Raw genomic sequence first — 24098 nt, forward strand, 5'->3', positions numbered from 1 at the left:
TTGTTCTTCTTATTAGTGACCGTTGTTTTGTTGGCGAATGCAAAAATCTGACCTCACACGTAATTCCCCCAGAAGTGCTTTCATTTACAAAAGTGAGTGCAAGCTAGATTCAAGTGATTATTACGTTTTGAATATGGATATTTTTCTTTAAAAAATTAATCGATTCGCTACAGGAGGCCTTTGTTCACACCCCAGAGCCATGTGAGACACTTTTTTTTTTTTAATGGTAGGGCGCTTTTTATTTCACGTCTTTTGGACTGAAGCGATGCAACATCCACTGACTACAATGATAGAACTTGAAAGATCAAAGCTCCGACTGAATTAGTCTAAAAGAAGAAAGTAATATACACCTAGGATGCCTCGGGGGTGAGTAAAATGCGGCCTAATCTAAATTTTTGGTTGAACTAACCCTTTAAGATTGTACCTGTTCCAAAGCGGGATGTGTAGTTTTCAATGCCAGCCAGGTCAAGATAATGGTTTCTTCTCTCCAAGTTCTCATCCACACAGTGCCGCTGGCAACCTTGCTGGTTGTGGTGATCAGCATGGTAACGCCTAACACAACAGCATCATATTGTCATGACTGCAACTACATTGCTCTGAGATTGTGACCACAAAGCGGGCTTGAATCAACCATTGTCCGTTACATTCATTATTTTAAATATTCTGTGACATGTTCTTCCGAAGTTTATAAATTGCAGTTTTATCTAACAATTACATACACTAATCTGTTAAACTGATTTATATATGATGTTGTCTGTTTATGTAATTTAATTTCATAAGTACCTAAGAAAGGCTCTTGACTTTTTCTCTGAAGTCTTGGAGTCCTCAATACACTTTTCTCCCTTATGCTTGGGATGGGGAGTGTCTGCTGGAGACAGAGTGAGTGATAGAGAGAGGGAGAGAGAGAGAGGGAGAGAGAAGGGGGGTCTTTATCAAAGAGAACGGCATTAAGTTGCACAGCATCACACACATGCACATATACTGAAGCAGCTTTAAAGACCAACCAAAATAAGAAAGAAACCTTTGTTCCCTGCTTTCTATTTACTTTGAAGGTTCATAAAAGAAGGAAAAAACAACAATGCTTAATTTATTCTATTTTGAACCTCAGGCCTCATATAAATCTAAAAAACACACACTTGTGAATTTGCATGAAGACAGCTGCTGTTCAAAGGCTCTTCTCTTTCAAATACATGACGGGTATAAATAGCTCAAATGACAGCACTAAACAAACAGAAACACTTCTGTTTCTTCAGAGTACTTCCTGTTCTCCTTCACATTGTTTTTTACCAAGTAACACAGTTAGAAAGTGGCTAAATGTGGATTTATTTATTTTTCAAACAGCAAAAGACAATCTGAGCAAAGAGGGATAAGATAGCACTTTCCAAAAGGAATCCAAAAGCTCAGAGCTGCAGAGGTTTGGGTTTTTTCTTTCTCTCATCTTCTGCCTTTGACTATGAACTCATCTTACAAGAGATGCAATGACATGGAAGACAGGGAAAAGGAGGAGGGCAATAGTGTAGGAGACAGCATAACAAGAATTTAGAATTGTAATCCTGAAAATTCTTTCATCTTCTACTTGCCCTCATGTCCTTGTTTTTATTTTATTTTCTCTTTTATAATGTAACACAAAAAAATGTGGTATTTAACACAAAATGTAGTATTTAACAAAATGTCAAGTGTCAAGGATGTACCTGTCTAATGAAATTGAGACAGTCAAGTAAAACAAATAAATAAATAAATAAAAAACCATTACACATTGCATCTATACATTAAAGTTTGACCATCACACTAAATCTCTCGTCGTACTGACTGCATTTTAATGTCTTTTTGATCAAATTTGATAGATCCTGTTACTATTCATTATAACTGTGTGGAAAAGAGCAGCGTCAACATCCTGCTAAACTCCTCTTGTGTTACATGGACACAAGAAAGTCATTCAGGTATGGAACAACATGATGGTGGGTAAATGATGACAGCATTTTTGAGTGAACTCTCCTTGATATCCCTCAACTCATTTCCTGTTGTTCTGAGCAAACGGTCCCTATGTACCTGTGTTGGTCTGGGTGCAGTTCCTCCATTTCTGGCTGGAGTCTGGAGCAACAGAGAGCTTCACCCTGAGGGTCTTACTGCTGCTGGGGGAGTGATTCACTGACGCATCCACCACCTCATATATGGTGTGCAGTAGACTGGTGATGTCCTGAACATGGGGAGATAGAGAGGGAAAAATTACATGAAATTAAGAGATCTTCACTGACACAAGACGGTCCATTAGTCTGTTATATGCTGTGTTAGCCTGTACATGATATATGCTAAGATACATGCATTATTCATAATTCATACATAGACATGTCCATAATAATGTGTTAATCAGAGTCTACTCAGCCTCAGGGAGGGAAGACAGATGCTTGCAGCAGTGGAGAGCACGTGTGCACAAACATGAAACATGCTATACATCTGAGGCTATTTAGCATGTGGAAATGAAATGTAAATGCAGAGCAACTATGAAGCGGAGGAAAACAGGAACTGTGTGGTACGGTGGAAGAGAAAAGACATTTAGTATGTCCTCTTAGTGTTATCTCTGTTGCTCTCCCTAATGCACAGATGTCTCAGTCTTACCTCTCTTGTGACCTTGCCATTGTTATCGAAATCGTAGAGGGTGAAAGTCCACTCCTGCCTGTTATCTTCTTCAACTGATACAGCACACTCCAACTCCTGATTAATAAACAACAATGGATAATCACTGTAACACTCCTTTAAAAGACTGGTTATAAATTTTGGGTTGCCATGTTTTTTCTTAAAGTAGTATTGTTTTTTGATCCAAAATACAGTAAAACAGTGGAAAGAAAAAAGAATTATTTTATCCATTTTCATACATTTTCTTGTATTTGTGAAAGCAAAGTTGCAATTTCAGCAGCCATTGTGTCAAATGATCCTTCATTATCAATTAAAAATGTCATTGGATTTCAACTGTGCTGCATAATTTTTATGGAAATTATGATGCATATTTTTCAGAATTCTTTGATTAATAGAAATTAACAGAATAGAAATGTATTTGAAATAGAAATCTTTTGTATAATTATGTCTTTAGTGTGACTTTTTAACAATTTTACTTTTAATGCTTTAATCCTAGCAGAATAAACGTTTTAATCTCTTTAAAAAGCCAACTAAATATGTTTGTTTGTTTTATACTGACCTCAAACTGTAGTTGTTTGTGTGGGCCGACAGTGGCAGAGCCTTCAGTGTCCTGCATTCTCTCTTCCCCATTACAGATGTCAGTCTTCTCAGGGGGCAGGGCCACTGCAGGGGGGCACACATTCATACTTAAAAAATTTTTTTTGTTTTTTTGTCTTCATCTCATGTGACTGTAACTCATTTTGAACATTGTTCAAAATTGTTATTAATTTGTAATTTTTTAATGAGGAAATACATATAGAAATGCAGCTTTATAAGCATATATAAACTAAAACAGACAGAAGAGAGAAGGGAAAGAGTTAAAAGAGAATGCCTAGGAAGCACCCAGCTATTTTTGAATGTAGCCATGCCATCTCTGCTATTGCAGACATATTACACTGAAGACACTCATAAAGTCTCATAGTATTGGATATAAACCTTCAGGCAAAATGTGCAGTCACACCCTGAATATTAACCTCAGAAGTACATGTTCCTCTACACACTTTGTTTGAGTCTTGGAAAGCAATGAAGGACATGTGGCTCACACGTAGCTCACGTTTATACATCACAATTCAGAATAAATTTTTTGTGCAGTGGCAGGACTTTCATAATGGATTGTCGGAAAGCTGCTTTACAAAGAAGAGTGTCTTAAGGCTTGTTTACATCTGTACGAATATCATGCACGATTATCGCCGATGTTTAACACCTCATGACTAAAAAATCAGTCTGAGATTGCCTGAACGAGGTGGTCTCGGTTAGATTGAAAACTAACTCTGGAGTGGTTTGATTGTAGTGAGAAAGCAATCTGATCCAACGGACCAACAAACCAGGTTATATCACAATCTATAATGGGTAATTACGTAAGTTCCGTGAAAAACAGTAGACTATGTCTATGGGTGAGCACGTCTTCGCCATTCAAAATCAAAGTGCGCCTTTTCATATTATAATACTGTCTTAATGCACTTTGTATTAGGTGCATTTTAACAATGTTTTCCCGACAAAATCTGGGACTCCTGCTCAAAGTGCTAAATTAATAAAACTACAGCTATAAAAAAAAGCATCAATAAGCCCTCGAAGCTGTAGAAGTTCCATCAAAGCTGGTTCCATCCTGATGGAATTCTGGAAAATAAACCATGAAACTTGAGAGGACAGTTTACTCACACGTGACTTGTATTAACAATTTTTGTCTATATATAAAAAGCAACATTGTAATAATTTTAATCCCTGTTTGTGGAACAAAGCAATAGATCTACAGGCGTGAAAGCACAGTTTAAATCAATAGTAATGTCAATGATGTTAAACGGCACTGATTATGACATGCTGAGTTTAATATGTCACAACTGAGATTTGGGTTCTTCAGCTGAAGGCAAGATTTTCAGTAAATAACCACTTGAGAGTTTTGGCCTGTTTTTCATACAAAACTATTGTCAGACTTTGAATATAGAGTTGTTATAATGCGGTTTTACCTTTGAAGCTTCAGAGTGTCTGTACATTGAGCTTAACTGCCTTTTTTTGTTTCACAGAAAAATTTTTTATATAAAAAGTTATACAGGTTTGGAACATGACAACAGAATCGTAATTTTTGGTGAACTGTTCCTTTAAGAGCAGACTATGGTAAATCAGCACTTTGCCTTTCTAAAGCTGCAAGTAAATGCGTAAACAGGCCTAACTGCTGCCATCACATTCTAAGGCCAGGCTTCACAAACATCCTTGATATCCTATTTATGTCTGAAATCATAAGCAAATTTATAGTCGCCGGGAAAGATGAAGTCTAACAGCGGCCCGTTCTGACGTAGATCAGGATCAATCCTGAACTCAATATGTAAATTTCAAAGGCAGTTTGTCTCTTTGTGTATTCTGGGTAATAAGATGGAGATGTTTTAAACGAGAGCAGATCTAACTCTGCTCAGTGAGGACACGGCTCAGCACCAGGCTGGGTCCTGCAGGCTAAATCCTCCCCCCTGCCCCAAATCCCTGTGCTTTGAAGTTCCATTCTCAAACCTTTTGGCCCAGGATCAGTCCGTCTGTAAAACAGAATCTCTAATTAATTAAGCAAAGTCAAATCTGAAACAGTGTTTGTTGTACGAGCCAAAAGGATAGGCAGACACAACAGTATCTCTCTCTGTCTTCTCTCTCTCTCATTCACTTCTCCTCCGCTGATCCGCTCAGATCAAAGAGGACCTGTCTTGTCCCTCTGCAGCGAGAGGCAAGGGAGGATGAAAAAAGAAAAGAAAAGCACCAGAGGATGAGAGTAGTCGTCCCAGGGAGCTTTTACAGGATTTTTGGAGGGAAACAGCGTCAGATCAGGGCTTTTGATCAGGGCCAGAAACTCAAAGGCAACGCTGAGCTCCGGGGCCAAAGCCTGCATGCCAGCCAGCTCACAATATACAGGAGCTGTTTATCTAGAGGACTAACAAATGGTCACAAAGAAACTATACACACACATACACCATACACACAAAGGAAGTGCTAACTCTCACAGCAATAGTCAAAGTCCTTCCCCACAGAGTGATGAGACAGCCAAACCCGCTGCAGAGCTCCGGTGACAGAGCTTAAAAACCACGCTATACAACACAGAGGGCAGCCTGGCAGCGTCCCAAACGTGGCTTTGAATCTAAAGGTTCACCTGGAGTTCAGAGTAAACTGTGTGGTGACTGGTTAATAGCTAAAGCCAAGTGTGTTTCCTCAGTGTGGGTGCTTGGTACAGGCTAAAGTGCAGTATAACTGTAACAACAAATGATCCAATCATTTCAAGTTCCTTGGTCAAAATTTTACATCCTTGCCTTCAAAAGTAGGATTTTGCCTACTGCTATGAGCTTACTGCTATGAGCTTAATTAGCCATTTATAACATCCTGATCATGAATCCAGCAGGTTTGGTGGAAACTACAAAACTATTTTGCTCCCATTAAAATGAAAAAGCTGCTTTAAAAACACTGCTATGACCTCTGTATGTGTACACAAATGATGACAAAAAAAAATCTTTGTTTTACACTTTCATAGATCCATTAAAAAAGGTATCACATTGAATTCCAGAGTTGCCAGTCATGGTACAATTTAACATATATGAGTGGACCACTTTCAAGCACGTATAAGCTATAAATGTTGTTTGTACAGGAATCTGACCTGTTGCTGCCTCTTGATGATGACAGTCAAATGATTAGATTTCCTTTTGCCTTAACCCTAGATAAGAATCTTGATCCCCAACCAGATGATATTATTACAACTACAGGAGATGGAATATCAGCTTAAAAACCTTATCTGATTTTTGACAATAAATCTTTTAACATGCTACTATGAGTTTAATAAGCAAATTACGACCTTCAATTTACAGACTAATGTCTCAAAAATGACAAGAAACAAATCATACTGTGCCAACGTTGTGCAAATAACTTAATAGAAGAAATAATGAAACTGAGCAGTGGAGAGATCAGGAGCTACATGCAAGAGAACAGCAGTTGCTCAGGGGATACAGTGAGATAATTTACCTTCTAAACGATAACGTTCATCACTGATACCTTCAGCATAACCTTCATCCAACAGGTCCTGCAGAGACAATGGAAAAGAGAGTTAGGCCTCTTAAAAGAAAAAAAGACTAAGTAGATAAAATTACACATCTCAGACAAGCAATGGCCGTATTTGAGACAAAAAAATGAATTTTTGTGCAGTTGATATTATAAAATCAGAACATTACAGTGAAAAGGGTGAATTGTATGAATATACGCTGCAGGCTGGGTTGAATCATGCTTCTCCTACTTGAGCACCTCACAGTGGGTGTCAACATTTCCAAAGACTAGATGAATGACATTATAGAGTAGATTGAAAATCCTACAGAGTAATAGATCAAATTGACGCAATTCCGTCTACACATCCCCTAACAGACAATATAAGCAGGTGTGGATACTGGAAGTGTCTCATCGAAGATATTAAACCATGCTTCACACACACAAGCAGCTGTCTAGAACACATCTTTCAAGTTCAAAACCAAACATCAGTCTAGAAGAAGACTATTGTCTCAACACACCTGCTACCTTTGTCTAATTTCAACGCTCCAGCTGTCTGCATACTAACAATTAATTTTTCTGGCCCAAAGACTGACCGTACAGCTTCCACTGAAGCTCTGCAGCTGCATGTGTGTACATGCTGCTTCTGCCAATGAGGAGCTGCTTTGTCTTCATCCACATTAGACAGGCGCACTAAATGTCTTGCTGTAGTGCCTCAAGCCATACACTAGCCGCTAGAGACACAAAGCTGCGCACACAAACACACACGTTCACCATAATGCTCGAGAGGTTAGCCGACAGCATTTGAGGGGAACACGCTAATTATCTGTTGTCTGGATGATGGATGGGGTGCATTTAAAATATGAGTTCTTCTCAGCTGGTTGAAATGAGAATCGGTCAGCAGAAATTCTTTTTCTTTTATTTATTTTTTGTTCTCTCTATCATTCAAGGTCAAGTTTGGCTAAAGCACTACTTGGCCCTTTGTAAATAAGTGTGCTGTGTTTGAGAGCATGGATACGTGGCTGTGTGTTGTTGCGCAGGACATTGAGGGCTGTGAGAAATTCACTAATCCCTGGACTTCACCTCTTCGATGTGGTGCTGTCGACCCCTCGCAGTCACTCTTAAAAAGCTTTATGGAGTCCCAACCACCCCCATATATTAAAGCCCCTTTTCTTGCATCTTACTCCACCACATTGCAATATTTGAAAATGTCTCACACAGCCCTAATAATAATAATAAACATTTTTAGTTAAATATTGCTTTTCACAAACCCAAGAATCTCACAATGTATTAAAAAAACTAACAAATCAAACACATGACAATGAATAACAAAATACTAAAATACATTACATAAAAATATATTTATATAGAGAGCCGTGCATTCACACTGCCACCATCGAGAGCGTCAAAGTGGCCGGAAGTCATTCATTTTCAATGTAAGTGTATATCGAGCAGCAGCGTGGCACGGCGCGACTTGGCCATTGAGAGCATCAAGAAGAGCTGAAATCAGGTTAACTTAATGGTAATGAGCTATGACGCATTTCGGCGGAAACGAATCGGAAAGTAGAAGTCCACCGCTTGAGAGGATTCCAGAGAACACAACCCTGTAAACGTTGGTTCCGACCACATTAGTTCCCAAACAAAATGGAAGAGAAGTTGATTATTGCTGTGGCGGGTTTCCCAATAAACTACGGCGTGTCCCCGTTTGCCTACAGGGACATAAATAAATAAAAATGATGCGTGGACCAAAGTGTCTGAGATTGTTGGTGTTCCTGGTGAGCTGCTGATGTGCATTGATGTCACAGGGATAAAGTGACGTGACGTGACATTCAGCCAAGTATGGTGACCCATACTCAGAATTTGTGCTCTACATTTAACCCATCCGAAGTGCACACACACAGAGCAGTGAACACACACACACTGTGAGCACACACCCGGAGCAGTGGGCAGCCATTTATGCTGCGGCGCCCGGGGAGCAGTTGGGGGTTCGATGCCTTGCTCAAGGGCACCTAAGTCGTGGTATTGAAGTATTGATATTGATATTGATAATAATCTAATGATATAATAAATAACAGTATAATAGTCCCAGTTCACTTTTAAACCTTTTAAATAATTTTTCCTGATTATACTTATATTAAGTAATGTTTATATCAGATTATACTTAAGTAACATTTTCAGTGCAGGACTTTTACATGTATCAGAGTATTTTTACAGTGTGGTATTAGTGCTTTATACATTTATTAGATAAAGGATCTTAATACTTCATCTACAACAATATTTAATGAGGTTAACTTATATCGTTACCTCCCTTGTGGTCAGTCTGCACAAGATCAACAAGCTTGTTTGCTTTGTGGCCACTTTAAATACAAGCAAGATAAGCATTTGATCTACGTCAGGGCATCTACAAATCTTTCTACAGAGTTGTTGGCCGCGCTGCAAAGAGGCAATTTTTGCTGCTCTCGATGGCGACGAAGTGAAAGCACAGTAAGACTATTTATGGTAAATGTGCAACTTTCAGTAATGAAATCTAGCCACATTTCAAACAGAAGTGCTTAGCAACATAAACTACATAACACACTGAGAATGTGCATTGCAGTGACCTTGACCTCTGAGATGGTCCTTCTTTTTTAAATTGCATGTTTTTGTACACTTTCCAGATAACATCAGAGGCTAATTGGCTGTGTGGAGTGTAATCAATAGAGGCTGATCTCTCTTCAGTGGTGTAATGAGAGGCTGAAGAGGGATCTGTACACACTCAGCGTGTGTGAGGGTGACCATGTGTTTCAGGTCACTTACTAATATATGGAGACTAAGTGCCATTTATAGCGCTAAGAAAAAAAGATAGAATGTTTGCGTGCAAAGGATAGGGTCTTTGATTAAAAGCATTATCTTGTAATTTCACAGATGAAGTCTTGTGAGCGACATTTTAAACAAAGAATAAAAAACATCTGAGAGAACTTGCGTCCTTTGACGAACTCTTAGTATGAACACATTCATGCCCATATTTGATACTGGCTTGTGTTTATAAATATTTATAACAGATGGAACAATGACATTTCTGCTGTGGGTCTTTTGCCTCAGCAGCATCATGAAAAGGCCTGTGAAACATAAACAAGGGCTTCATTCAATCTGTGCCAGCAACCAGAAACTCTTTCCCAGACACCATGTTTCACACTCTGCGGAAAACCAACCAGATCTTTTTGTTTAAACGCAAGCCAAAACAGCAAAGAAGAGAGGTTTAAGTGCTTTACTAAAAAAGGATGCCCACATTACCCAGTGCAACATAACTGATTTGCCAAAACACAAACACATACATCAAACACTCCAGTGCTATGTTTTTGTTGGCCCTGTGATCAGTGGAAGTAGCCTAAATGAATCTTTCAATATGAAAGGACAAATACAAGAGTGAATTAAAAACAAACTAAGAGCAGGAGAGAGACATAGAGCAAGGACTTTTCACAAAGGATGCTTTTTGTTGGTCTAAGTGGTAGACAGATTTCCATATTGTGCCACTGTGATGAAAATACTTTTAAAAGCATTTAAAAACAATGGACTAATCTGATTTATCTAGGAGCCGGATCATTATCTCGTGTGCACAGTGTATGCATATGCCTAATGCTATAGAGTTCAAGCTTTTCTGAACAACTCCTTTCATTATAAACTCATTTTAAAGATCCTTTTGTCCAAGTCTGTGGTGCCTGTCTAGATTAGGGATCTCCAACTGCTGTACCGCAGGCCAAACAGAATCATACAACTTCTCAAATGTTAATTGCATATCCTTAAACCCTGCCTGGAAATTAATTTTCACTTGGGTTCGGCCTGTAATGTTATCTAATATAAGCTACATACCTTTTCAAATGGCTTATTACAGCCCTAAAACATAATAACTTTTCTGATAGGACTATTATCTCCCATTGATCTAAAAATGTGTAAATAAATACCAGTTCTGGATTAATTAGTGCTCATTAAATAAATAAATAAATAAACAAGCAGCAGTTCTGGAGGAAATATAACTAAATAAATAATTTAACTAATTTCGGTTTAAACTGTCCAACTACTCAACGACAGAAACACCACCTGGCTTTAGTATAGTGCCCAGTCTGCCCACCATGAGTTGGAGATGCTTGGTCTAGCTGTTTTTTAAGGAATAACCACATCTTGAAGATAATGATTTGTGTGCCGAATGCAAGAGCACAGATTAGATGTTGGTTCTTGCCAGTTTAAACCTGGAATAACACATTCAAACGCACTGCCAAGTGTCTGTAAGTGTGTATAAGGGTCAACCCCAAGTGTTTGGCACATTAATATGTAAGCACTATGAAAAAAAAATGCTCAGTGAAAAATGCGAAGAGAAACCCAGGGGGATTGCTCAACCAAGTTAAGTATGAGGATGTGTGTCTAAATTAAATTACACATATGAATGTGGCCTTGTTCATTTTGTCATTAGGGTATGTGTGTGTCTGTATCGGTACGTTTGAATGTATGTGGGTAAGGGAGTGTGTTTGTGTGTGTTGTGGAAAGTCCCACACAACTCAGTGTCTGTATTTTCTGTCTGCTCGCCACGCCACAAGGGCTGATGGACAATTTACGCAGCTGATGACAGTTCTGCATGATCACGGGCCAGACACGCACACATAAAACACACAGACATAATCAGTCGCCAAGCCTTCACTAGGCCACGGCCTTGGAACGTCATCAAACCTGGGAAAACCTAATTAAGACTGTCGTCTCTCCCTGTCGCCTTCTCTCTCCTTCTCTGTCACCTTCAGTTTTCACACTCAAAGACCACAGTCCTAATCATATTAAAACAGGGAATGAAAGATGGAGGGTTTCAGCGCTGTGAACCACAGCCAACCAGAACCACTCAATTTTTAAGACAATTTAAGCCTTCACAAAGACACATACACCTACAGGTGCCATATTTCACCAGCGAGACAATCAACTACGAACATATAGTCACGAGCGTAGACAGAAAAAGACTCGCAACTGAATTCCTGTTTAATCTTGCATGTCTGTTATCTTGCTTAAGCGTATATGGTTACATGCGCAGGATCTCAGGAGAGAGGATGTATATGCTAGGATGTCAAAACCGGTTCTCGCTAGCTACAGGGCCAATCCAAAAATGACTCCCTACACTCCCCCCTGTACCCTACATACTTTCCTACATGTGAGGATGAAAGAGTCCGGAGTGCAGTGACCTACATAAGCACCTCATACTTTATAATGAGCAGAACAGGCAACCCAGACAACTTGAACTACTGACTGGAGTGTCAGTGTTGCACTCTAAAAAAAGTGAAAAATTTGGTCATTATAAACTCACCTTCATGTTTTTTTACACTTTCTTCTGCCTTATGAAATTGTATTTATTTTTCCATCCATGCATTGAAGGTATATGTTTTGAACAAAAACACTCTTCCTTCCACAGGCAAAAAAGTCAAGAGAAATAAACAAATAAACCAGTCTCACTGCTGAACTGAAATTTTATGGTTCTGTCATGCTCACTGAAAGAGACAGGAAGAGAGGTAACAAATTAAACAACTCTCTCTGAGATTCCTCTCGGATTCCCTGTCATGTATTGCAACACCCCATTTTGGCAGCTTATCAATGTGAAGAAAGAAGCACCATGCAAATGAAGACAATTGTATTAGGATGTAATTCATGAAGTGACTTCACCCTGTGAATGTGTGTGATGTGTATTTGTCCCTTCGGGGCTTGCCGTAGAAAGTATATGCTCATGTGCGCCGGGAGCGCTTGTCAGCTTCACAGAGAAAAAGATTTACATTCTTCTTTCTTATTTTATTATTCATTCACGTTTAAGTGAATGCCAAGAAAGTGCTCAGTGACACAGCATTTGTGATGGATTTGTACATGTTAGGTTGCAAACAATATGGGTCATAATTTCTTCAGCACGATTTGGAGGTAAGAATATGATCAGTGGACAATGCCAGAGCCATGAGATCCCACTGAACCCCTAAAAGAGTCAGCTGGGCCATTAACTCAGCAGGAAGTTGAGTCGGAGGGTTTGAAAATACTCACCTGCTGACAGACACGTTCATGCACATAAACTTAGATTTGCTATGAACGATTAGGTATATGGCTGAAAGTCAGTGGAACAATCAGTTAGTGAGCTTAAACTGTAAAAAAAAACCATTTTGGCTGGACTGAAACCAGATGATCTGGTGCAGAGAGATTGGCAGAAGATGGACTGTTAGTAATTGTGTGTAAAATAGCCCTTGATCCAACATTTCAAGCATTTTAAAGTTACGAGTTCTGATAATCGTATACCCGCCCTGGCACAAAAAGCTAATTCCACGCATTCAGAATCCAAACACATGCTGCTAATTTACTGAATCACAGGTTTCTAAATCAAGTCAAGCTGAGCAACAGAAAGACAGTGAATGAGCTTGTATATATGTGTGTCTGTTCAGATGGTTAGTTTGCCTGAAGGCAAAGATAATAGAAGAATTAGAGCATTATTAGACGTTTAGCATTTTATGTATCATTGATGTCTTTATTTAAGAAGGAAAACATCACTTTAGTCTCAATATACGCCTCTCATCAAACAGCCACAACAGAAACAGGGAGGGATTAGAGAAAGAGAGAGGGACTATTTACACCAACAACAAAAAAAGTGCTGGTTATTGGAGAAGTAAAAACAATGGATGCCTGCATTGATGAGCATTTGTGTGAGATGGTTAAAATACCTCTATTATGCCATTTCGAATATTACCTTTCATGCAATATGTAATGTAGCAATATGTGAATGTAAATGATCTGCTAAGTTGCAAAGCCAAAAGTGCATGGTAAATAAAGTTATTGTCTCTGAAAAGAAAGAACAACTTAAATGAGTCGTTGGTCATTTGAATCCCATTAGCCATCACAGGGTAACACATTTACATAATTCCCACCATTCTACATTGACTGGCCACAAACATCTTTTAAACATATATATGTATTGCATTTTAATAGGCCAGTGAAGAAGGGACAGGAAGCAAAGTGGGATAGAGAGGGGAACGGGGAAAGTCCTCGAGGCAGGATTCGAACTCAGGATGCTCGTAGCGCAACAGCGTAATATATCTGCACGCAGCCCACAAGGCTATTATCACTCAAACAAGCCATTTTACTGACGACTGCTTCTCTAATCACGGAGAGTTCAACACAGGATTCACAAAATGCTTGCTCTTGAAAGAAGGCTCAGTACCCAGTTTATTTGGACCAGCTGGATCCAATGAATCACAACCTGTAAGTATGATAAATAATAGATGTTTATATTTTCTATAGAGTGTTCAAAATATGTAACTATGGCAATGAGCATATTCCGAAATTTGCTGTACACAATCACAACAGACTGTTGTCAGAATGTAGTAGACTCACGGAAAGGAGGGGTTTAGAGAGACTGAATCTTAGAACTGCTTTGAAGCAATCGTTTGAGAAACGTTGAAAAAAAACGATGTGATATTAAATGCATATTCTGATCAAACAATCTTTGACCATGCATGTACAGTACAGACCAAAAGTTTGGACACACCTTCTCATTCAAAGAGTTTTCTTTATTTTCATGACTGAAAATTGTAGATTCACACTGAAGGCATCAAAACTAATTCTATATGGAATTATATACATAACAAAAAAGTGTGAAACAACTGAAAATATGTCATATTCTAGGTTCTTCAAAGTAGCCACCTTTTGCTTTGATTACTGCTTTGCACACTCTGATTTGCAAAATACTGCTTAATATCAGCTCCATTTTGGCAGTTGCAGTGTTTGGAGAAGTTGTTGTGTCTGGTATCCTCGATACTGGTGATTAGATTGTAAACTTACACGTGTCTGTATGGTTTATGCTCTTTTTTAAGGTGGACATGAAGAAATCATTAAAGTGTGTGTGGGCAGCTGCTTGTGTCAGTGTCTGTAGAGGTTCCGTAGTAATTTCTCAGATGAGATTAACATTGCAAATATTTCCTCACACATTACCTCATCCACATCAAAGCGCTCTACGCTGATGTCACCACACACTTACTGTCCATAGAAACACACACACACACACACACACACACACATGCACTCTAGCCTCTCATGTACTCACATACACACTCTCTGTCTCTAAAAAGATACAAATATAATGTTCATTAATATAAAAACAAAAAGCTCAACAAAATGCAGATTTATTAAACTGGATGTGAACATGATTGTATTTATCAAGTTTGTTTGATCCTCTATTTTAATGCATAAAATAAATATGAAAATGCTTAACAAGAACAGTATTTCCTAATGAAACAGAAAATTGGGGTAGGACTTAAGGAAGAATATTGCAGCCGATTCAGATATAAGATACACAATGCTGCCCACTGCTATGGGGGTGTGTTCACTGTATGTGTGTGTGTTCACTACTGTGTGTGTCCACTCGGATGAGTTAAATGCAGAGCACAAATTATACTTGGCCACATTTCACTTCATACACTTCACACACATCCTGTATCAGTATCACTGACACATTCAACTGAAAGAGGTTGTTTGCAGAATAGTTAGTGAGAGATAAAAGCATCAATCTTACTACTTTGCAGGCAACAACAGGACACTTACTGAGATAAAATGAAGCAAACATACAGTACTGGTGAGGCTACGCTCTCATTTACTAGAGACACCTTTAAAGCATGAAAGCTGCAGAGTGAAAGAGTGCTTTGAAGCCTTGAAAATGAAGCAGCACTCCCCGTTTGTTCTACTCTTTCTTCCCCTAAGGTGATCCCTCCTTTACTCTCTCCCTATTTCCCCTCATCCTTTCTGTTTAAAGGCAGAGAAAGGGAATAACTAAACTGGCCCAAAAATACAGAGAAAAGACTTTTCAAATATTGTTTGAAACTCCAGCCTGTTCCTCTCTGAAGGACTTTAAAGACCAGAGTAACAGAGAGCTACAGATTTGTGGAAACATCAAGTAAGAGATTTACCAAATCCTTCAATATTACTAATTAATAAGCACTCAAAACACAGATAGACAGTGATAAAAACGTGAATTAAAATGTTTTCTTATTATTGTATGTGATGAGCTAACAAATTATACAATTTATCAAAAACAATATGGGATCTGTAAGATTTTTAGGTTTTGTTTTTATGTCTTTTATATAAAAAAGTATTAACTTTATTACTCACTTCAGTAATATTATGAAATGTTATTAAAATATTATATTTTAAAGCTTAAAATGTAGTTTAGTTTATTCCTGTGATGGCTAAGCTGAATGTTCAGCAGCCATTACACTCCAGTGTCACATGATCCTTCCTAACATTTTTGTGTATATATACACACACACACACACACACACCAGTTAATGTTTACTTACATATAACAAATCAAGATCCTCGATCATACACTTTGAAGTACAGAAGAAACATAAATGTATCAGAGAAGCTGAATAAATAAGGGTTTTGAGGAGGTTGGAACAACACAGTTCTGAGCTCTGCTGCTTGTGGAGTGTGTGTGTGTGTGTGTGTGTGTGTGTGTGTGTGTGTGTGTGTGTGTGTTTATTAAGGAAATTTAGAAAACACAGCCCAATTCTCAGCTGTTAATCCTGGCAACTCAGTCCACACATTCCCACCATGCACTTTGATCTCTAGAGCACATCCGGACAGACGTGCTTTAATGCACAACACACACACACTTTCTCTCTCTCTCTCTCTGATGCACCAGGCCAGGCGCCATCCTTGCCCTCAGCACACCCCCATGCCACACATACCCAAGCACTATTTTTACACACATACTTACACATAGTTAAATGGAAAAACACATAAAAACACGCGCAAACCATTTAAATCACCTACAACTGACATGACTGCAGTGCTTTCTGTTCGTACTAAAAGCCAGCGTTGCATGTTTACTAACCAAGAGTAATTTGAGAGGAAGGTCCAGTTACCTCAGACTTGCCTTTCAAGTTTCCCATCTCATTACAGGTTATCTCAACTTAGATTTAGTGCATGTGCTGCAATTCCAGGATACAGACTCATTTAAAAACCTTGATGAATGACAGTTAGGGTATTTACATAAAGTCTTTATAAAATGTGATCTAAATGCTGCCAAATCAGAGTATGTGAGCGAATAGCAGCGGCAACAATTTCCCCTCCGCGCTCCAAGCATTCAATAATCACTCCGCTCCAGCTCTGCTCCGGGTTCACCATTTCCCGCTCCTTGGTCCACTCGTCAGAAACTCTGCTCCGCCTTCGCTCTGTGGTGAAATTATTTCACAGTGCTTGAAAAAAATCTAACTTCTGTTCAGAGATTATATTAAACGAAAAATAAATGCATAATACTAGAAAATAGTTTTAATGGTTTATTGGAACACTACAATTAGGTCAAGTCCATATGAAATGACTGCTTAGCTGAGGGTAGTTACTTCAGAAACAGAAAGAATATGCCGTAACTTTTCTGTTTTTATTCATTCCTGAATGTATGTGTGCGATCTGTATGTTACGTGCAAGCTTGTGTGCTCTGTCTGTGTGCGGCAATGTAGCAGCACATTAGTTTCGACCGGAGATTAACAAACGGTAAAACTTACAACATGCTTTAACCTCCCGCACTCGTCCCTAATTATGTTTAATGTGTGAGTTGGCATAATTTGTGCTTGTGACGGAGAGGAAGCGGAGTGTTCTCGGAGCGAGTGAAAACCTCAACGCTCTGACTTTCAAAAAATCCACTCCTAGCTCCAGGCAAAATCACGCCACTCCACTCCTCGCTCTGCTCACATACTCGGGTCCAAATTACACTTAGCCAATCCATTTTTTTGCGAAGTCCGAGTTTTTTTTTTAATAATACTTTTGAGTAGATTATTCAAAACCGACAGTAAAGATATTTACACTGTTACAGAAACATTCAGTTTCAAATAATTGCTGTTCTCTTGAACTTTATATTCATCCCAAAAAAAAATAAGAAAAAAAATATAGTAATAAACACATATAGTAATTAAAACACTCAGGCCTACTTATTTAAATGAGTTAAAAAATGAGTTCATTCACTGCTTGATATAGGAGGTGGCAGAGCAGCCACCAGCAGGTCCCTTAACTCTTCCTGTCCTGGAAGAACAATCTACATCACGTCTGTTCCCCTCCTCCCTTCTCGTCTCTTATCCTCTTTTCCTTTCTCATAGGAGCCCCTCAACAGCCCTACACTGGAGCCAGGTGCTGTCCTACTCCCCAGAGGCACCCTCTTCCCTTTTCTTTCTCTTTTATAGAGAAACATAGCCTTTCCCTTCCGCCCCCACCCTCTGTCTTTCAATCATTTTCTGTCATCCTTTCTCAACCAGCCCTGGTGAGACATGGTAAACCTGACGTCTAGAACAGAAAGAGAAAGAAGTCTGAGGGTAAGTGCGTGACAACCACACTTGAAGCTTAAAGTGAAAGAAATACTTTGGATATTGGGAAGGGAATAAAAGAGACAAAGGATATAGTGCATATACTGTCACTCTTTGTGCTACAATAAAGAACATTCTGTTGTAAAGACAGCCAGAAAAATAAAAAGTGTGTTGGTTGTCAGTAAAGGTTTAAATAGCAAGCAAAAAAAATTCCCCCCAAAAAAGTTCTGAAATTGCAAAAAAATATATTTTTAGAATTACAGCTCTCTATTTGATCTGGGCTTCAAAGTGTTTGGTCTCTGAGTGATACTACACACAGAGTGATACAGAATGCTTTCAAAGTCATGATCAAGCCTGGTTTATAGTTGACCTATTGGCCACTTTTGACTGTGCCGGAGATTGAGTTTAAAGCTGTGATGTTGCCTGGTTTGCCCTAGTTTAGAACTGTTGTGCCAACTGGTTTATTTCAAAGTAGTAACAACGTCTGGTCTTGGCACTTTGATTCAGACTGATTTTAGAGCTATGATGTTGAGTTTCTTCTTTTATAGTGTAATTCGGACTAGTTTTAGTTAGGGCTGCACGATATTGGGAAAAAATGACATTGCGATATTTTATTTTTCTGCGATATATATTGCGATATGAAATCTAATCAAATTTTTTCTTACAAACAAAAATGGGGTGACCACACTTACATTCTCATTTTAAATTATTTAAACATTGACACCATCGTGTCAATTGATTAATATGCATGAGGGAGAGAGAGCAAGACAGCGCTCGTGTTGTTTGAAGACGGTGAGCGTGTGGCCAGGGCTCGCTTGCTCTCTCTCTCTCTCTCCCTCTCCCTCCGTCTCTCTCTCTCTCGCGCTCTCTCTCGCGCTCTCTCTCTCTCTCTCTCCCTCTCTCGTGCGCTCTCTTTCTCGCGCACTCTCTCTCTCGTGCTCTCCACAAATCACATTCGTCAAGGGCCGGGAGCAGCTGGCCCGTACAGTTAATGAATAACGGATCAACTACGACAGCCTACATCGCACATCCTGCGATGTGACTATCGTGGATTCGTACATCGCGATATCGATGCTTAAACGACACATCCGGGCACGTCCGGGATCACTGTAAAAGACTATAGAAATATAGAAATTATATAGTAATAACCTATTAATAGGTTAATGGTAAGTCCCCCTATAAGGTGAAGAACTGTATTGGACATTACATGTAATTTAACGGCACTATGCCGTTTTTAGAAAGTGAAAATTAAAGTCAAATTTACAGTGAATAACCATAAATGGACATTCCCAGAATTCCTTTATATATTTCACATTTTATGTTTTTCTATTGAAATAACTGTTTATTCTTATAGCTTTTCTTACCAGATGTTCACATAAGGGTTGTAAGTTTCATCTAATGTTGTTAAATTAATGTTTATAGGATTATTTCAGTTTCATGTGTGTTACCATGAAGGTGTTTAGTGTTTGTGTGAATTACACTGTGGACCTTCTGTATTTGTCAGTACTTAAAAACTGCTTGTGAAGAACTTGGGTTCATCGTGTGACTTACTCCCTCACTGCTTTTGGTGGTTATCAGTATATTAAAAAGGTACGAAACAGATTTCATTACTTCCATAAGTTGGTATATTAACATTATACCGGTTAAAAATATATATATTGTTTTTAAATGTAAATTTAAGTTAAATCTGTAAATATTTTTTACAGCAAAATTCTGGTAACCTCAGCTGCCAGTTTTTTACCATTAATTTTACAGATTTTTGTTTACAGCTTCAGATGTAAGCTACTCAATAACAAAACTGCACCATGTGACAACACCAGTCAAAAGGAAAACAGAAGGCTTCATATAGAGAACAGGTAATGATGGAGCTAGACTTTATTTAAATTGCCCACGTGAGAGCCACAGTGCAGCATGCTAACAGCAAGGCCACAAATCTGACCCCTACCTATTTTTGAACAAGAACTTCTAGTGTAATTTACTAATAGCACAAGACCGATGCAAACCAGACTGGAAAAAGTAATAGGCAGTGCTACATAAAGTCTTGTGTGTGAAGGCCAGTTAACACAGCACAACACAAACATGCTCATCAAACAGATTCCTTACTCAGATTTCCCACTGTCCATACCGTTTGAACCACATTTACAACACAGACACACACAACTGTCCGAACTTAAGCACAGCCACTATAAATAACTAACTCTCCAGGTAGCCTCTATTAATCCCCGTATTATCAGCCTGCATTTAGGAGTGAGGTTTATGCTTTCTTCATGCTTAAGGAGTGAGGTCATTCCATTGAATTCCACTCAGTGGCTTTTTCTCAATAAGAAGAAATTTGAATTATGAAAAGTAGATAGTTTAACTTAACATGTGACAAGCTGGTTTTAAAAGATGTGTATTATATAGTATCAACATTAGTCTAAAGCACCACTAAAGACCAGAAAAAACTCCAGAAAGATTAAGAAAACCAATGAATAAAGTGAAAGAAAAACAACAACATGTTTTTAATAAAGACTCCACACACTGATCCAATCAATCTCAATGGAATAATAAAAATAGCATCTTCAAATAGTTTCAATCACTTTCAATCAAATCAAAACTAAAAGGGGAGGACTAACAAAGGGATGAAAATCCTCTTTCCAGTTAAACCAGCCTCAAATTTCATCACTACATCAAATATTAAATTGTCCCAGAGATGTTTTGTCAAAACAAAATGATTATTTCCAAATAAATATTTATGCAAATACCTTCACTCATTCCTTCATTCTCACAATGCTCAATTAAGCACACACCATTCAGTTACTCAAAACTGTTCAAATGTTTGAATTCGTTCAGCAGGGATGCTTTCCCAGCCTGGCCAAATCACTTCACACCAACTGGAAAAACACACACGCGCACACACTTTCCTTAGTACTGCTATTGTTTCTTAAACTCCTCATTAGTACATCAGAGGGAAAACAATCAGGTTGTGTTAAAACAAACACTTCTTCAGATTACCGTATTTAAGCAATGAAGGCTACGTTAAAAGAGAAAAGGGAAAACTTTATGACTTTATGATGTTGAATAAATATAAAACAGGTAACTCAATGAAGTCATTTCAGACTTTGTAGCCATTGTTCAGTGCATTATGATCTCTCCAGCAACAATAAAACCTTCTCACAGCAGAGCGTGAAAAAAGTAATAAACTTCAAACTGTGTGAACTTTGAACCAGGCAAGAACTCTGTTACATGCTCCTTAAACTTATTTTCTCCCTTTCACATCACATGATCTAAAGTCCACACCAATGTGGTTACAATTTCTTTACTTGCAGTGCAGTACTATGCATCTTACATGCTAAATAAAGGTTTATTGCCACAACTTTCTTAGAGAGTTAGAAAAGAAATGCAGCATTTCTCCAGCAACACTCCGGACTCTGAAAGTTTAAGAGCGTCAGGTTTGTGTTTGGATGTCCACATATGAGGATTGGGTTTAAGAAGTTGTGGCTGCATTCTCATGCTGTTTGAGATGGCTCTTTAATAGCAGCCTTCTGGATTTCCTTTCATTTTTTCTGCCACTCTCAGCATCTCTCACTATCTCTCCAACCCTCAAAAAAGTCTTTTGAGACTCTGCATCAGCCCTTGGCCAAAAGAGGCTTACTCTGAGGTATTTCCAGAGGATTCCTCCTCTCCTAAACGACAGTGCTCTTATGCGTTTACTAGGATGCCAAATCTTAGACAAACTGGCCCTCCCTCCACCCCTTTCTCGACTTCACAATACAGCGCTGTCACCAGCCTGTCAGCCTGCAATGCTTTCAACCCACCGTGATCTATTACCTACAGAGAGAACTTGCATCTGTTCCTAGCCCTCACACAGTTCTTCCCACCACGTTCAAATAAACCATTTACCCATGTGAGCCGCCAGTGAAAAGGTTGATGCACCTTTTGTCTAAACATGACTGCTAAAACATTCTCCTTGTTGGGTAGATTCAAGATAGAGATGCATAACTTTTTCCATGCAAGAAGGTGCTTAAAATCCAAATATATGCTTTCAAATACATATGCCACCTTTAAGATCCCAAACCTACTTATATTTATTTCCTCTCAAAATGATGTGCCTGCCAGAAATAAACAGCCTGAACCTGTCTGGAAACCTGACTTTTCCCTCTTCCTATCATTCAAATGAATAACAACACAAAATCTCCTCCTCTGGCTTCAAAGGCAGCAGCTGAAACCGTAGAGAGCGTTTTAACAGACATCATTAAAGGGGAACGTGTATTCAGAGAATGTTTCTCCTTTAATCACTTCTGGTAATAACGCCTTTGGCTTTTATAGTTAGGCTCAAACTACAGAGTGTTTCCAGAGTGTAAACTATTGTTCGTGGTGACGTCAAAAAACAATGGCACGCTCGTTTTCAAAGCGCGTGAATTGGGTGGTCTGGAAGCGCGTGTGGCCTCTACAAGCAGGCAACGATCATTCTGCAACGCGAACACGCTTTTTTTCATCTAGAACCCAATAAGGGTAGTTGACTTTTAACTTTTTTATTCAACATGGACTTTAAAATGGACGCATGCGTAAAGAAATGTATGTTTTCTAAAGCGTAAACATTTATTTCGAGTTCATCACCATTGTAAATCTCATTTTTGACTTCACGAAATCATTTAAAATAGTTATGTGATGCAACAACTGAATTCTTAAATTTACAAAAAGGCTATTCAATTTATTCTCTACATTTTTTTTTACATTATTACAGAATTATTGGAATAAAATAGTTGTTTAAGATAGTTTTAGATATCTTACAGCGTGTCACACCTCGGACATTGCATGCTTGTGTAGCATATTTCATGTCAACTACCCATGAACTGAAATAATGCAGAACAAAGGAAAGATAATGGTTGTATTGCAGGTTTTAAACGATGTTTATCACAACAAAACAACGTTTTTGATCAGTTGAAGGCCGAGCTTTAAATAGCTAAATGCATGCACCCCTTACTTCAAAGTGCGCAACATTTCTGTAGGCAATGATAACTTAACACCCAAACAGTTGATTCCTACAGTCTTGGAAATAAATGATGGTGAAGCGCAGACAAGTTCACTTTCTCAAAGTTCAAAATCTTCACACATTTAACATGCACGTGTGATAAGAAGTCATTAATAACGTTCACGTACCCGTGGAGACAGTCCGCAGGTATTTTTCTGCTGGCAGTCCTGCTGATCTACACGAGAGCTCGGGCAGTAATACTTCTGCTTAACCATCCAGTCATCCAGTCCTTTCCTCGCCAAACACGCGTTAACTACAAAACTATCGCCTAAAAGAGCAAGAAATTACAATTTATACATAATACCGTTGTGTATTTATCAGTTAAACAGTTTTCAAGTTTGTTCCTAGCGTTTTCTTTTAGTTTACGCCAAATGTTCAAAGATGCAGCTTTGTTTTATTAGTCATTTAGCCAGTTCAAACGTTTCAGATAAAAGCGTTATTATTTGTATAACAAATAAAGTTACTCACCTTCAGGACTCTCCCTCGCTTTACAAATAGCAGCTTTAAAAAATAAAAAGACGTCGTATAAATGGACTACTCGAAAGAACTACATCACAAGCGCTTTAAAATCAAAGACTTGCTGTTCAACACCAAAGAGATGCCGTCTTACCATGTTTGGAATGAAGTTTACCCATTTCTCTGCATCGGAGAGCAAGTGAGAAACATCAGAAATGAAAAACAATCCAGAAAGAGCGCGATATTTGTGAGCGTCCGTGAGGAACAGCGCGCGGGGTCCGTACACATCCAGCAGCGGTGGAGGATCGAGTGATCTGCGGCTCCAGCGGACCAGACGCGAGGCGCTGCAGCCACTCAGCGAGCGTGATTGACGCCTCGCGCAGGCCGCCTCTCCTACAATCTGATTGGACCGAGGCGGCACATGAAAGGGAAGCGGGATTCTTTTGGAGTCTCCAAATATAAAAAGAGCAGCGCAAAGTCCCCCGTGGGCGCCATGAGCAGGACGTCAGCTAAACACGTCCAGTCGAGCGGACACCAATCGCTGCTTTGGACAAGAGCTGAATTACATTAAGGTGTGAAAAACGATTGTCTAGATGAACTGTAAACTCCTCTCTAGTAACAAA

At 38.8% G+C, this 24098-nt stretch overlaps 1 protein-coding gene across 4 annotated transcripts in view; it reads right to left on the minus strand.

Annotated features, from left to right (window-relative positions):
• nkd1 (NKD inhibitor of WNT signaling pathway 1) overlaps positions 1 to 23893 on the minus strand; it is a 28199-nt gene extending 4306 nt beyond the window's left edge. The window contains exons 1-9 of one of the 4 annotated variants that reach the window (XM_059532036.1): positions 23630 to 23893; positions 23488 to 23520; positions 23148 to 23287; positions 6658 to 6715; positions 3194 to 3297; positions 2617 to 2712; positions 2050 to 2197; positions 784 to 865; positions 410 to 552 (exon numbers count right to left, since the gene is read on the minus strand). In XM_059532036.1, the coding sequence (XP_059388019.1) occupies positions 410 to 552; positions 784 to 865; positions 2050 to 2197; positions 2617 to 2712; positions 3194 to 3297; positions 6658 to 6715; positions 23148 to 23287; positions 23488 to 23520; positions 23630 to 23654 (829 nt within the window). In that variant the 5' untranslated portion in view covers positions 23655 to 23893. Of the gene's footprint in view, positions 1 to 409; positions 553 to 783; positions 869 to 2049; positions 2198 to 2616; positions 2713 to 3193; positions 3298 to 6657; positions 6716 to 23147; positions 23288 to 23487; positions 23521 to 23629 lie in introns of all 4 variants that reach the window. The other 3 variants (XM_059532028.1, XM_059532055.1, XM_059532046.1) reach the window with 3 other exon arrangements.
• Positions 23894 to 24098: the final 205 nt, after the last annotated feature.

This window comes from Carassius carassius, chromosome 3, assembly GCF_963082965.1.
Source record: "Carassius carassius chromosome 3, fCarCar2.1, whole genome shotgun sequence".
NCBI classification, from domain to species: Eukaryota; Metazoa; Chordata; class Actinopteri; order Cypriniformes; family Cyprinidae; genus Carassius; species Carassius carassius.